This window comes from Dicentrarchus labrax, unplaced genomic scaffold (assembly GCF_905237075.1).
Source record: "Dicentrarchus labrax unplaced genomic scaffold, dlabrax2021, whole genome shotgun sequence".
Lineage (NCBI taxonomy): Eukaryota > Metazoa > Chordata > Actinopteri > Moronidae > Dicentrarchus > Dicentrarchus labrax.
Genome location: NW_026136715.1, coordinates 4,837,544 through 4,851,179, shown reverse-complemented (window position 1 = coordinate 4,851,179; position 13,636 = coordinate 4,837,544). Strand labels below are relative to the sequence as shown.

At 39.2% G+C, this 13,636-nt stretch overlaps 1 protein-coding gene across 2 annotated transcripts; it reads right to left on the bottom strand.

Moving 5' to 3' along the window:
• Positions 1-182: 182 nt before the first annotated feature.
• Positions 183-11,418, bottom strand: pfkfb1 (6-phosphofructo-2-kinase/fructose-2,6-biphosphatase 1). 2 transcript variants are annotated; one of them, XM_051424869.1, is made up of 14 exons: positions 11,241-11,418; positions 7,299-7,424; positions 7,105-7,201; positions 6,870-6,936; positions 5,890-5,964; positions 5,206-5,262; positions 4,974-5,095; positions 4,639-4,846; positions 4,386-4,532; positions 3,671-3,775; positions 2,554-2,683; positions 2,382-2,444; positions 2,232-2,296; positions 183-921 (listed from the first exon to the last, which is right to left on the bottom strand). In XM_051424869.1, exons 1-14 carry the CDS (start codon positions 11,290-11,292, stop codon positions 862-864), a joined length of 1,374 nt encoding a protein of 457 aa, XP_051280829.1. In that variant the 5' UTR covers positions 11,293-11,418; the 3' UTR covers positions 183-861. The 2 variants fall into 2 exon arrangements, with proteins under 2 accessions (XP_051280829.1, XP_051280828.1); XM_051424868.1 differs by lacking the exon at positions 11,241-11,418 and adding an exon at positions 8,646-8,844.
• Positions 11,419-13,636: the final 2,218 nt, after the last annotated feature.

Sequence of the window (13,636 nt, the reverse complement as noted above, 5' to 3'; positions counted from 1 at the left end):
TGTGACTTTTATTCCTTAAATTACTCCCAATGTGAGTTTGCATTTCCCGTGAGTGCTCTTTCACAAAGCCCCATTATAGTCTGAGAGGGAACAGTAAGTTGGTCTGTAGGGGATCTTTTTTTCTTCTTCAATATTTAGCTTCTCTGTGGGAGAGTAAACAACATGACAAGCAAACACCAGTATGTCTTCTGACTTCTGAGTTTATTTTCTGCACAATGACATGTAAGGCTTTACTTTATTTACATTATTTCATTCAAACCCGGCTAATGTGTGCGTCTTATCTACATTAGAAACATTACAGCCAGGGGCCCAAATCTACAACACAATGCTTTGTTTGTTTGGGTGCTGTCCATGGTGCTGATCCACACCTCTATAATTAGATTATCAACAACACTTTATGTCATCTGTACAACAGTTACATGTGCAGGTAGGCCCAGGTCACAAGGACAACCTCCCTACGTGTTTTTATGTGTTTTCCTCTCAGCCTCAAGACAAAGTGTATTTCTTTTTATCTTTGAATAACTTGTAAACAATGTGACACTTTCAAAATGTCGAGAAAAGCAAACTCTACTCAGGTAAGACACAGGAATTTCACAGACATGTTGAAAACAGCTGCAGCTTTTAGTCACTGCACGGGGAGGTTGTGTGCTTCTGTAGTGATGTTTTTATGTAATATACAGGCTGGCTAACTTAGCCTCACTTCTACCGTCTCATCTTCTTCCGCCTCAAAGCCCCCCACGTCTTCTGTCTTCACACAATCAACCTTTAACTGGAGTGCATCTCTAATATTAGGTGAAGTTAATAAGTAGCAACACATCCAGTTTTGACATGATTGTAGTCCTTTTCTCACAAAAACAGCATTTATATGTGGTCAGGAACTGTCTGCAGAGCGTCCTCTGGGTTTCTGTTGATGTCCACATTCTGCAACGACAGAAAGACAAATACTGAGAGTCCGTTTAGAGCGAGACTGTCTGCGTGTCCCAAATCCATTCCACATACTCATTCGCAGATGTTTTTTTATTAAATAATGTGTTCACCATGCATGCTAAATCCAGTTTTTGAGTGTGCCTTTGAAGGAAAACAAATGGAGAAGCTACAAAAGTAAAATCATAGGTGGTGGTGAAACAGCTAAAGAGATTGTCTACGTAAGTTTAACTTGCTTACTGCTTAATTTCCTGTTAGCATAAAGTGGTTATCTGTATTATCTGTAGCAAACTAACTCTCTCAAGATAATGGGATAAATTAAATTTACTTGGGATCACAGGATCATTATGGAGAAGTCGAAAATGATTTGATCACACCTGATCTCAGAATTCATTCCAATCCAATCCAATCCACTTTATTTATATAGCACGATTTTAACAAACACAAGGTTTCCAAAGTGCTGCACAAAAAGATTCAATGTTCAGTTCACTGTTATTTGTATAGCGCCAATTCATTACAGCAAGATTCAAAATCACTGACCGTCAGGGAGGATTCATTACTGAGAGCAACAATGTACATCTGACAGTTAATTTAGGTATTCATTTTATTATTTTCTGACAAAATAGAAGAGAAGATTGAGATTTATTAAATTAGCGCTACTATAATTAACATTAATAATTAACTGGCACATTGCACGTCATTTCTCCATCATTGTCCATTATGTTGAACCAATGCTATCTTTGCACTCCTGAGAATCATTATCACAATTGTTTTCTCATGAACTGGAAACCTCTATTGGGTGGATTATTTCATTATCTTGGTATAACAAAGCTTATTTGGTCAAGATAACGAGATAAATTAACTCAACATAATATCATAGAGAAAATAATTGACTTTAGCTGTTAACACTAGCCACGATAAGCTGCTGGTCGTACCAGAACAAGTGAGGCTGCAGCAGCAAAACATTCTGAGCATGTGGAACTGAGCAAGGGTGCACCATTTAACTTTTCATTAGTAAGAGGAAGATTGTTTTACTTCTTTTTTTCTAAGGTCTCGCCTAAAGGCTTAGGAATTTGGTGATTTTTTACTTTTATTTTTTGTTTCTAATCCCTCTAAAATAAGAAAAATATGATTGTAGGAAGTTCAGCCACATACTGTATTTTCACATTCTTCACCACTATACATATTCATTTCAACAAATTACACATCATTACTGCCTTCCATCATACGTATGTAATGCACCACAGTTCCAATAGTTGGCAAAGGTAAGTATCTATTATGACAAATGTGTGCTTGTGGAAACTTACCACTGGCCTCTCTCTGTGTGTGTTGACTGCTTCAATATTGAGGAAAAATGGCTCAACCTTACACCCTACAATTGAGGAGAAAGTCAGACTGTCAGGGAAATATTTAGATTAAGAGATTAAATGTCATGCACTCGAGCACTTACTACTTACCATAGGCTACTGGTGTGAGTTTGAGCACTGTGTGAAGGGGGCATCTTAGATAAGGCAGCTCATCTTCAGAGGGAGGAAAATAAGATTACTGGGAGTGTCTGTGATACTGAAACAACATCAAATAGTACTGTGACAAGTAGAGAAGAAGCCAGTCCGCGTAGGATTTCTGTACCTGCAGGTTTGTCTAGAAAGTAGGCCAGCAGGCAGCGCATTATGGCTTGGTGACAGACAACCAGAACATTTTCCTGCCTCTCCAGCTCCATGATCACTGGCTCCAGACGATGGACAAGGTCCTCATAAGACTGGACAAGAGAGTTCATCAATTATTCAACAAGATTAATTCTATCTTATCTTCTCTGTCCATTTGACAAGGACATACAATGCTATCACCTGACCCTAGCTGATTTTATTCAGATTATTTTATAGTGAATATGTCTGGCAGGAATTTGGGTGGGAAAAGTTCCACCTTTGAGCAAGGCTATCAAGCTGAAGTTACAGCCAAAGGGTAACTTAGCTTAGCACAAAGATTCGAAACAGATGGAAAAAGACAAGACAAAAAACAAAATATCTTCCTCTCAGCACTTCTAAAGCTCAGTAATTAACACAGTATATCTCATTTTGCAGCGGTGGGAAGTAAAGTATATTAACCACTACATTTATTTTACATCTTCAGCTCATTACTTTATAGATTATTGATACAACATATAGTCAACAAATAAATATGAAGCTACTCAGCAGTAGTTACACAAGGTAAAATTAGCCTTTACCAGCTGCAACATTAAAGTTATGCAATTTACAATGCATAAAACATGAATATAAGCCAATAATACAATATATATTCTTGTAAAATGGGAATCTGCATGATGAGATATTTCGCTTTTAGTATATTTTGATGCTAATACCTACTTGAGTAAAATAATGCAAGACTTTCACTTGGAACTATTTCTATGTAGTTATTTTTAATGCCTGCCACTGGGTCAGATTCAATGATCAATGAAACAAGGTGGTAGGAAACACTACCGCTTTTGTCCACAGGTGCCGCCAGAATCAACACAGAATGAAACTGCCTTGTTGCTGCTTTAAGCAAAAGATCTGTCTCTCAGTAAATAGTGTATTTCCCAAAATGCTGTTCTTTTAACCCCCAATGGAGCCGCTCACCGGCCAACAGATCAGCCTGTTTTTGAAACGGGTGTGACTATGTCTTTAGTTGTCTGAGTGTGCACAGTGAGTTCCTGAAAAAGTCCCTGTGATACTTTAAAAAGTTGCAGTATTTTTAGGGGAGCACTCACCTCACCCTTGGGGTAACGATAACGATATTTGTCCTGGTCTCTCAGTGCAAACTCTTCTGGGAAATTCTCCTGAATCTCCTCGTAGGTTAGCTCCTCGCATACACCCTTAGTGAGAAAAAGTGACATTAACATCACCACGTCTTTTACTGTGGTTTTGTCAGATTGATGTATATTGTGCATGCTTTTTATATCTGTGCTTCTGCTTTGCATGTTTCAGTTAGTGTCTAACAATGCAGCAATGTTGTTTTATTTAGTGTATTAACATTAACACCCCTCAATTTATTGTTATTATGAGCCTCTGTGGTGCATGTTTTAAATAGTACCTGAAAATGTAGTATAAGGGTGTCCAGAATGATGTTAACGATAACTTATTCTTGTTCTGTGTGCTTATATATGATATCAATAACTCTGTAACTTCTGATCTGTTTTAGGGTGTCTTTGCAACACCTGTCCAGGGATTAGAGATAGCACATTTACAGCAGTGTTTTATCAATGTGCACTGTCTCTGCTAAATAAACCAACATGATGAAATAAAAAAAATAAAAAAGAACAGGCGATCGTTTGGATTATGAATATTCTCTGTATTATAACTCCCAAAATACACAACCTCCAGTGCATACAACCATTAAAGTATTGACACAACATTAGAAAACATCATCTAAAAATATAAAATTAGCCTTATTGTTATAAGGATGATGTTTTAAGATAAACTCACAGCGTCTATCTCATTGAGGGCCTTCCACTGTTCATACTGGACTCCCAGAGCTTCTGCGGTCTGGATGGTCCTCCTCATGTGGCTCGTCCACACCTTCAGGTCACTGATATTCTGACCTTTGATGAAGGCCGCCAAGGCATTGGCATACTGAGAACAATGTAAATGTTAAATACTGCTTTGTATTCCTCTTTTATTGCTTTAAAACATGTTAATAAAAGGATTCAACTCTTTCTCCATAGTGTAATGTACTCACCTTCTGTCCTCTAGGTGAGAGGCCTGAATCTCCACCAATGCGACCTAATAGGTTGAGTTCGCTCTCTCCGTGGCGGCTCAGGTAGATTGATCTCGGTGTGACATGGATGTTCATGAGATAGTAGACTATCCTGCTCTGAATGTGGTCTTGAACCCGGTTCACCAGGTATCTACTACCCACGTCAAAGATCTTGATGTAAGAGAGCTTCCTGTTCAAAGTCAGCATCGGGGAAAACAAACTATGAAATGAATTTGTCACAAATTACGTGGAAAAAAAACTCTGCCATCCAATTCCCTCTTTAATCTCACACAAAGAAAAGCATCATGAGTCAGTACCTGTCCTTGTCATCGTCTATAGGCATGTAGCTGGCCTTGTAGCACTCAATGCGCTGGATGAAGTCCTCATTGGCCTCCTCTATGTCACGATCCACGTAATCTGGACTCCCAAATTTTACTTGCTGGAAAGGGAAGACAGATTTGGAATTTAATTAAGAACAGTAAATGTGAGCATTTGCAAACATTTATATTAAAAAAACATTGACTGAGGTGGTGTAGAGCTGCTTCTCACCTTAATATTTTCTGCAATGATTTCTGGATCATCACAGATTGATTCCACAAAGAACACCTGCACACAAGAAGTTCAATTCAAAAGTTCAATCTATTAAATATCTGAAATATATCCTTTATTTTCTTCTTTTGAGCATATGTTTATCTTGACTTTAAAGCAAGAGTCTCACAGTTTGTGTGTGCATTTTCTAGTTCTTTCTTTCTTTCTTTCTTTCACTTCTTTTAAATATGAAACTATACAGCCAGTGGATTGTAAAGTTAACTTAGCATAAAGGAAGCAGAGAGAAACAGCGAGCCTGGTTTTGTCCAAAGGTAACAAAAGCTGGAGTCTGGAATCCTGTTGTCACTGTGAGTCTACCAGGCAACCAGCGTAGAGTCCAGTAAGTCATGGCACCTGGCCAATAAATAGTCCTGCACATATATTACTGCCCCTAAACCACGGCATGTAAATTTTACACCTTGGTTTTTGTAGGGATTAAACAAATTAGATACAACGTGTTAATTACTGAGGACTTTGTTACCTTGGATAAAACCAGGCATGCTGTTTCCACCTACTTCCAGTCTGTATACAAAGCTAAGCTAACCGCCTGCTGACTGTAGCTTCATATTTAACTGCATCCAACGCTCTGCAAGAAAGTGGATAAACACATTACCCAAAATGTCCAACTTCCACATACTTACTCACTTTGTATCCCCTCTCTTTAGCAAAACTAATAATGATCAGCCTTCTCTCCCTGGTGGTGTTGGTAGCATCAAATACCTGGATGGGACAGCACCCAGATGTTAGTCAATACATCCTTATAACACTGACAGATAAAGTACATTTCCAGAACTCATAATGATTCATAATCTGAATTATAAGAGAACATATTGTGTTGTTACACACTTTAATATAACATAATGCTATATATAACATCATAGATTAAGGTGCATGTCTTAAACATGTTATATATTATCAAATACATTTTACAACGGAAATTTAAAAAAAGGACACAACAAAGCTCTTCAAAACCACCATTTTATAATTTATTGTCTCACTTGCTAATTATCTTTTTGATAATAATGTGTTTTTAACTATGTATGACCCCAAGTGACTGCTGAATAGTTCTAGGTTTCACTTTTTAAATAAAAAATAATAATTCAATATTTATTTTCCAGTTACACAATGCAGTTACATGGCAATATACATAATTCCCTAGTGACTGAGAAGAAAGATGCTCCTCTCCAAAATGAATGAAACTCTAATGATTTAGTATAGTTGGGGGAGAGACAGGTATGATGAAAAAATAATGCTGAAAATCTGTGCCACAGAGGATGAGAAACACTGAATCATACAGTTCCCATAATGCAACTTCCATTGAACATGGCCTGCCTTGTAAATGCCCACATCATGTAAGCTCTCCACCCACAGATTGCAACACAGACGGTCCAAACTGTGATAACCCAGATGACATAATGAGGGTTATTTTTCCAGTTTTTAGAAAGACATTATGCAATGGTTTTCACAGACGAGAGTAGTTCTCTATATGACTAGTAAGCTGATCTTTATGTGTTTAAACTCAGTGAGACCTGACTGAGGAAGTAAAACATATATACACAACAAAATGAATAATTAATCAGTGTTATTGTGATTAGAGGGACAGTTTCAGTTGTCCTCTTACTCACGGCTACTTGTCCCTGTTCCTTTGTGAAGTAGACAGCGACGTCCTTGAGGGCGGCAGATGCACAGGCCCTGAGAGAGAAGTTACAGTCGTATAGGCAAAGGAGCAAACACTGCAAAATATGAGTGAATAATGAAACTCAAAAGGCTGCTAACCATTATGACTCTGAGCTTTAGGTGACTCATTTCAAATATTTCCTGTAATATTCTAACTGTCTGTGTGACATTTATCATCCTTACTTGCGGATCCTCATGGCCTCCTCATTATCTGGTTTAAAGAACTCAAAGTTCTTATAGATCTTGACAGCCTCCCTGCGGTACTGGCCCACGTTAAACACTGGTAGGATCGGGGGAAGCAGAGAGGTTAAAGAACATAGATTCCTTTTTCATACACTTATATGATCAGGATTCAAGGATTCACTTTGAAAACTGACTTTTTGTAGGCACTCCGATCCAGTTCAGGTAGCGAGTGAGCTTCTTGGAGATGTAGGTCTTCCCTCTGGCTGGCAATCCCACCATCACAATCATTGTGGGAGAGTTACAGAACTGAGGCACCGAGGCTGAGATGAAGACAAACACACAGTAACATAAAGCAGTAGTTATTAGCTGACACTGAAACGTTGCTGTTGCAAATGCGATACATCATTTAGCAGGAAGAGCATTAGCCTCGTGTTCAAACGGTCAAACGCAATCCAGAGTCATGCACAACTCTCTGTGCTGCAGGACATGTGTTGTGTGTGTGAGTGTCACTGCCAAGGTAATCTTCATTAAGAGAGAGAATAAGAGCTCCAAGGTGCAGCTCAAATGTCTGCAAACTAGTGTAGAGAGTCACACAGCTTATCTGTCTGTTTGGCTGCATGTCTTGACACAGAAAACTATCCCAACAATCACTAACAAAATCAGATAAACAGACACATAAGGAGGAAAAAATTAAATGCAAATAGTCAAAGACACCCTTAAAGAAGTGAAGAAGAACTTTTAATAACCAGATGCTCCTCCTCCTCCTCCTCCTCCTCCTCCTCCTCCTCAGGTAGTCTCATCATAGAAACCACCAGAGCCACACCTGTACTGCACCATATGGCTGACAATCACAAGAACAAGACACTCCTAATCTCCAAGTGTGTTAAAATCTCAGTCTCTTCCCTGCAGATGGTTACAAACCAGCTCATCTCTGAGATTAATCAGCATTCCTTGCTCATACGTTTCCACACAAACCTGACCATTTTTTGAAGATAATTTTAAAGCATTTTTGTGTTTCTTACCCAGTCATGACCCAGTTGTTGCATACTTGTCTGTCTCTGAGTAAAAAAGAATACCAGTAATTTATAAGGCAGACTGCAGGGTTGCTTGCCAGTTAACTGTACCCCCGTAAAGTACCCGGATGGCCTGTGTGCGTGTGTCTATACAAGGACAGGGAGAGTGTCAGCCTCCAGGCTGTTCGATTATGAATGGAGCATGCTGTGTCAGCAAAATGTTCAGAGGACCACGTCAGACACTGAACAGAGAGCCAACTCGGACCTGGCTTGGTCTAGCCTGGCTGTCATCCATGGCTGACTCCTCTGTCTCTCAGACTGCTGCCTGCCTACCTGCATCCCCTGACAGGACTGAGCTCAGTCCTGAAGCAACAAGAGAAGAGGTTTCAGCACAGGCAGTCTGACACACATTTAAGACTGCTAGAAATGTTAAAGCAAACTTGATGAAACAAGAAGTGAGTTAAAGTAGCAGCAAGACAGAATAGGTAATGTATCGTCTTCTACTTAAGCTAGTGTCAGTGCACTTACATCCTCTCCTGCGGTTCAAGTTGCAGCCCATCCATGGCACCCAGATCTTGAGCAGAGGAGTCTGTGTGAGTGAGTTATTCTGCTCTGTGGATGTGTTAATGGTGAGAGCCATGAGGCCTGAGTGGCAGGTGGAGGAGTGAGCGTGAATGACTGAGGCTCTCGGCTCTGTGATCCGTGTGCATGTGTGTGCTTCACTGAACACTACCTAGTGTGGGTCAGCTGACTGTTGCTAAGGAGAAGCACTTGGTAGGCAGGAGGGGGAGGACCTGAGGCCGTGCTACTTGTCTGCCTCTCCATCTGTTTCATGATTTAAAAGGCCTGAGGGGAGCTGCCAAAATCTCTGTGGTGATGTCAGACAGCAGAGAAGCATCCAAATCCACTGTTGTGGTGACACAGCTGGTTTCTCAGTCAGAGTAAGAACAACAGAGTCATGTGAGACAAGTATAACAAAGCTGGGAACCTCTCATGAATTCAGATGAGCACAGTTGGTTCTGAATAAGCTGTTTGTTTGTCAAACTGAGAAGTGTAGAGTGGAGCTTCTCCTTTCTTACCACTAGATGGCAGTTTAAACCTTAACTTTAAATCTCAGAGTCTCAAGGTAGCAGTTGTTGCTGTTTCCCTCAACTCTTGAGATGCACTGCGCATGTGGAAACTGGGCTTCTCTAAATTCAGCCAATTAGCTAACTAGTCTCAGTAAAGCTGCCTTTCATAAAAGAAGGTCACAGCCTTAGCAGAGAGTAACCCACACAGACTGCTCTTTTCAAGGTGGAAACTAAAAAACTATGGTGGATACATTTCCAGTGAAATAAGTTTCACAGATGTATTCAGTGCATTTTGATCGCCGATTATAATGATGTGTGAAATAAATGATCAGATCCTTTACAGTAATAGTGGCAATACAGTATAAATATACTTAATTGTAAGCAAAATGACGTAGGTTTTGAGGTCGGTTGGAGCTGATGTTAACTACTTTACATACTGTTGTGATCATTTAAAAAATACAAATATTTACAAATGCACTATAACACTATCGTCTGAAACAGTGGCGTGCACGGGGGGGGTGTGGGGGGGGGGGGGGGGGGGGGCCCTCGTGGTCACTTCAATTGCGTGCTGAAGTGCCCTCTACAGTGGTGATGACGCGCTGTATGTGCCCTTTTTTTTTCTTTCTGCCCCTGCCCTTCAAAAAGTCTGTGCACGCCACTGCTCTGAAATGTATGAAGTAGCATAAAATAGAAATGCTGAAGAAAAGTGCAAGTACCACAAAATGTACTTAGAGGAATTGTCTGACCGTGAGTTTGTCTCCTAAATCTGAAGCTAGAGCCAGGAGCGGGTTAGCTTAGCTTAGCATAGAGACTGGCGGTAGGGGGAAACAGCTAGCCTGGTTCTGTCAAAAGGTAGCAAAACTACTACTAGAACCTATACAGCTCACAAAGTATATTTATTAATTATTTATACCTCATTTGTTTAATCTGTCTTTAAGCTAAGCTAACCAGCTGTTGACTGTAGATATATATCAAACAGATAAAGGGATCTTCTCTTCTAACTCTCCGACAGACAGCGAGTATTGAAATGTCAAACTTTTGTACAGCACATGTATCTGGTTTCTTTCCACTGCAGAATATAATTTGATACTTATGAAGACCAGATGTGTCCAGAGACATCAGCTCTCTGAGACAGTCAGCTTTATCTTTATGACATATGAATAGTGTTTTCATACAAACTTATTTCGCCTGATCCCAAAACACAAAAAGGCCTCACTTATGAAATGATGTGGCTGCGGTTCTCTGTATCAAAGTCCCAGTACTCTAACTTTAATGTCACTAATTATAAACCAAAAATATAAAACATAATTTAATCAAAGTGTGAACAGGGAGTTACTCTTGGTCAATGATTATCTGGGCAACTAATGGTCAATCTTTCCTGTTTTGGGATTTGTTCGACCATTAAGAGAAGGTACAGTACATGCTATTCTAGTGGCCGTTTGTCCTGGCAGAAGTTCAGCATGTCCTCCCAAAAAACAGCCATGGGGGATTGGAGTTGGCATCATTATTTCTCCCTCTTATTATCTCCCCTCTCTCTTTTACATACTGTACATGAGCTGCACACATAATATTTAGAGGAGTTCTTCAAGGAATATTAAACAATACATGAACAAATTCCACCAGATATTAAAAAGCAAGCAGGCCCTCAAAGGTGGTATCTTATCTCATCTGTCACTGGTGATTAGCTGGCAGAATCAGGTCTTAACATGTGTGTATCTTTGTTTAGGGTTGCTCGCTCTTTTACTGGCTCATAAAGTCCATCCACATCCTTATAACCCTTGCATGCAAGTGTTTAAACAAACCATGTGAGAGGAATATATAGAATATAGAGGAATTATGTCCATTAGCAGGCAACACTCTTTACTTCCTGCTTACATAAAGCATAGTATTAGGTGACAACACATGGAGGCTATTTTTACTCCTATCTGTGTTGCACTGTGTTGCATTTAGAGTGCACACGGCCTGTATGTCTCACATATTAGTAGAAAGCTTTCAAAGCAAGCAAGGTTTCTTCTGTGTATTGTTTTGGCATGCCTTCCATCTGTGCTCTCACCTGCGCTGTCACACCTGCGTAGCCTCATATGTTCCAGCTGGGGAAGCTCCATTCTGTGCTACACTCCAATGAAGCAACCAGCAGAGTGGCTAAAGACCATCGACACAATCAACACGCTGGATTATGTGGCCAGTGGCAACAGAACTAATGCTCTTTTTAAAGAAACTAAACCCCTCTGCCAAAGAAACCCCCCCACCCCGAGCTCTCTCTTTTCACGACACATGGACATATGATAGCAGCTCACTGGGCTTGTCCTTTAATGTTTGCCAGGGCTAGAGTTCACAACGTACACACATGGTGAGGGAGAAGCAGCACTCAGAGGGAGCGTCGTAACAAGTGCAAAGGTCGCTAAGGAAGTGATTGTTGTTGCACAGGGAGACATGTTTACAGATCACAATCACTCATTGAACTGCAGTGAGGACATTGTATCAGCTGTGTCACTAAAGCATGAAATACACTGTTCAGCAAATAGGGAGGATGTGTTTTGAAATCAAAACTTAAAGGTTCGTGACTTTTAAATGATGCACTACTTTATTTATTCTTTTTAGTAAAGTACAGAACAGCCATGTGGCTTAAATATATACCGAAGACATACATCCCAAATTCACACTACATACTAATCCTTTACATACTAATTCTCACAGTACACTGTCCAATCAAAAAAATCAACATACTCATATTTATATGTATTATATATTTTCTAATCTCTACAGCTGAAAAAAAAAAAAAGAAGTTGGTGGTGGTTAGTGGTGAGTCGGCTTCAGAAAGGTTAAACAACTCCTCCACTTCCTTTATGCATCGCATGGTGGGATAAGGTTGTGCATCTACAGTATGCTCAAAAATAAACATATTTAATATGTATTCTGTCTAGTTTCAGTACATTTTCTCACTCACACACAAAATGTGCTGAGAATTATTATGTAGTGGATTCGGGCACAGCTAAAAAGTATTAAATCTTAAGAAAAACATTTTGCTCTCTATTTGTAAAGTCATATTTTTAGTGATGTTCCAGATTAGGACTTTGATCAACATCTAGCGTTGTACATATTGCATCATTTCCTAAATATAATTACTAAAACAGTATACTGTGATCACTAGTAGGTAGCATACATGCTCTAGAATTACTATGTAGTATGTATCTGGGACATGCCAGTAAACTCTGTCTGCGACATTAGACAATTGAGAGTGGTCTTCTAAAAATAAAGATTTCTGTAAGATCTTTGTGACAGGCATGACATTTATGATTTATGTTGCCATCAGCTGTGGTCTACAGGGGTAGCAAACACCCTCAAGAGAAATTTTTGATGTGAGGTTTGTTAAAAAATACCTACTTGAATCCATAAATGTGTCTGTTTACGGATAGACTTGACACTAAAGATCTAAATATGTAAAAGTTAAAAATAAAAAAGTGCTCTGATGTAGAAAAGGGTTGGATCAGAAACTCCTACGCAGAAGTTGATCTAGAGGGTTGGCACCCCTATAAGGACGCCTGGCCACAAACAGCATACAAACAGAGAGGAAGGAAAGCTTTTGGTAACTGCAGTGTAAAATGCAAAATAGTGGCAGAGAGAGACAATAGCAAAAAGTAAGGGAAGAAATGAGAGAAAGTAGTGAGAGTCGGAGAAAACAAGTGATTGGCAACAATGTTAATCGGGTGGTGGATTAAAAAAACGCATACAAAAATAAAGACTTGGTGTGCAAAGGCCTTAAATTCAATTTATGTTGTTGCTATTTTTATGTCACTGCGTAGGAGCATCTTTTATTTAGTAAAGGTTTGAATGAAATACAATGAGATAAAGTGTGATTAAATTAGCAAAAGTCATGTAAAGTTATTTCAATGTTTCTTGTCACTTATGCAAATATGTAAATGGTTGTTATGACATTTTTGCAATGTTAAATGGCCAAATGTGTTAACTGAATGTGAGCCCTTGCCCATAAAGACTTCAAAGCAAACTAACTATTTTATATATATATTTTATATTTACCTGAACAACAGATTGTACATTCTTGAGCTCTAAATTATGTTCTACCAGTGGCTTAATATATTAACCTTTATGTGTTGTAATGTGAAATGCAAAATGTGAAATCTGTTATACGGAAGGTTATTGTGAACAGAGGACAAAGTTGGTTTATGAAGAGAAAAAGAAAGAGATAAAATCTGTTGAATAAAGACAGAGAACCGCACCCTCAGCGAACACATCTTCTCTTGTGTCTCTGTGTTTCCTGTATTAAACAGGACACGTATTCTGTTCACATGTAAGTCCTACTTGAGGCCTGTAACACAAACACTAAATGAGGAACTAAAAGAAGTCTGGTAAACTCACTTCTTTCTAACTCTACACCCTCAGATTCTCTTTAAGCTTACAGCCCCATGCAAGAAGGAATAAAGTGACATC

Excerpts from the sequence above, each read along its gene's own strand:
- pfkfb1 (XM_051424868.1), bottom strand. The coding sequence starts at position 8,757 with ATGGCTCTCACCATTAACACATCCACAGAGCAGAATAACTCACTCACA. Across the intron at positions 3,776-4,385 it reads CCCTCAATGAGATAGACGCT|GGTGTATGCGAGGAGCTAAC; the intron begins GTGAGTTTATCT and ends TTTCTCACTAAG. Across the intron at positions 2,684-3,670 it reads ATCGTTACCCCAAGGGTGAG|TCTTATGAGGACCTTGTCCA; the intron begins GTGAGTGCTCCC and ends TCTCTTGTCCAG.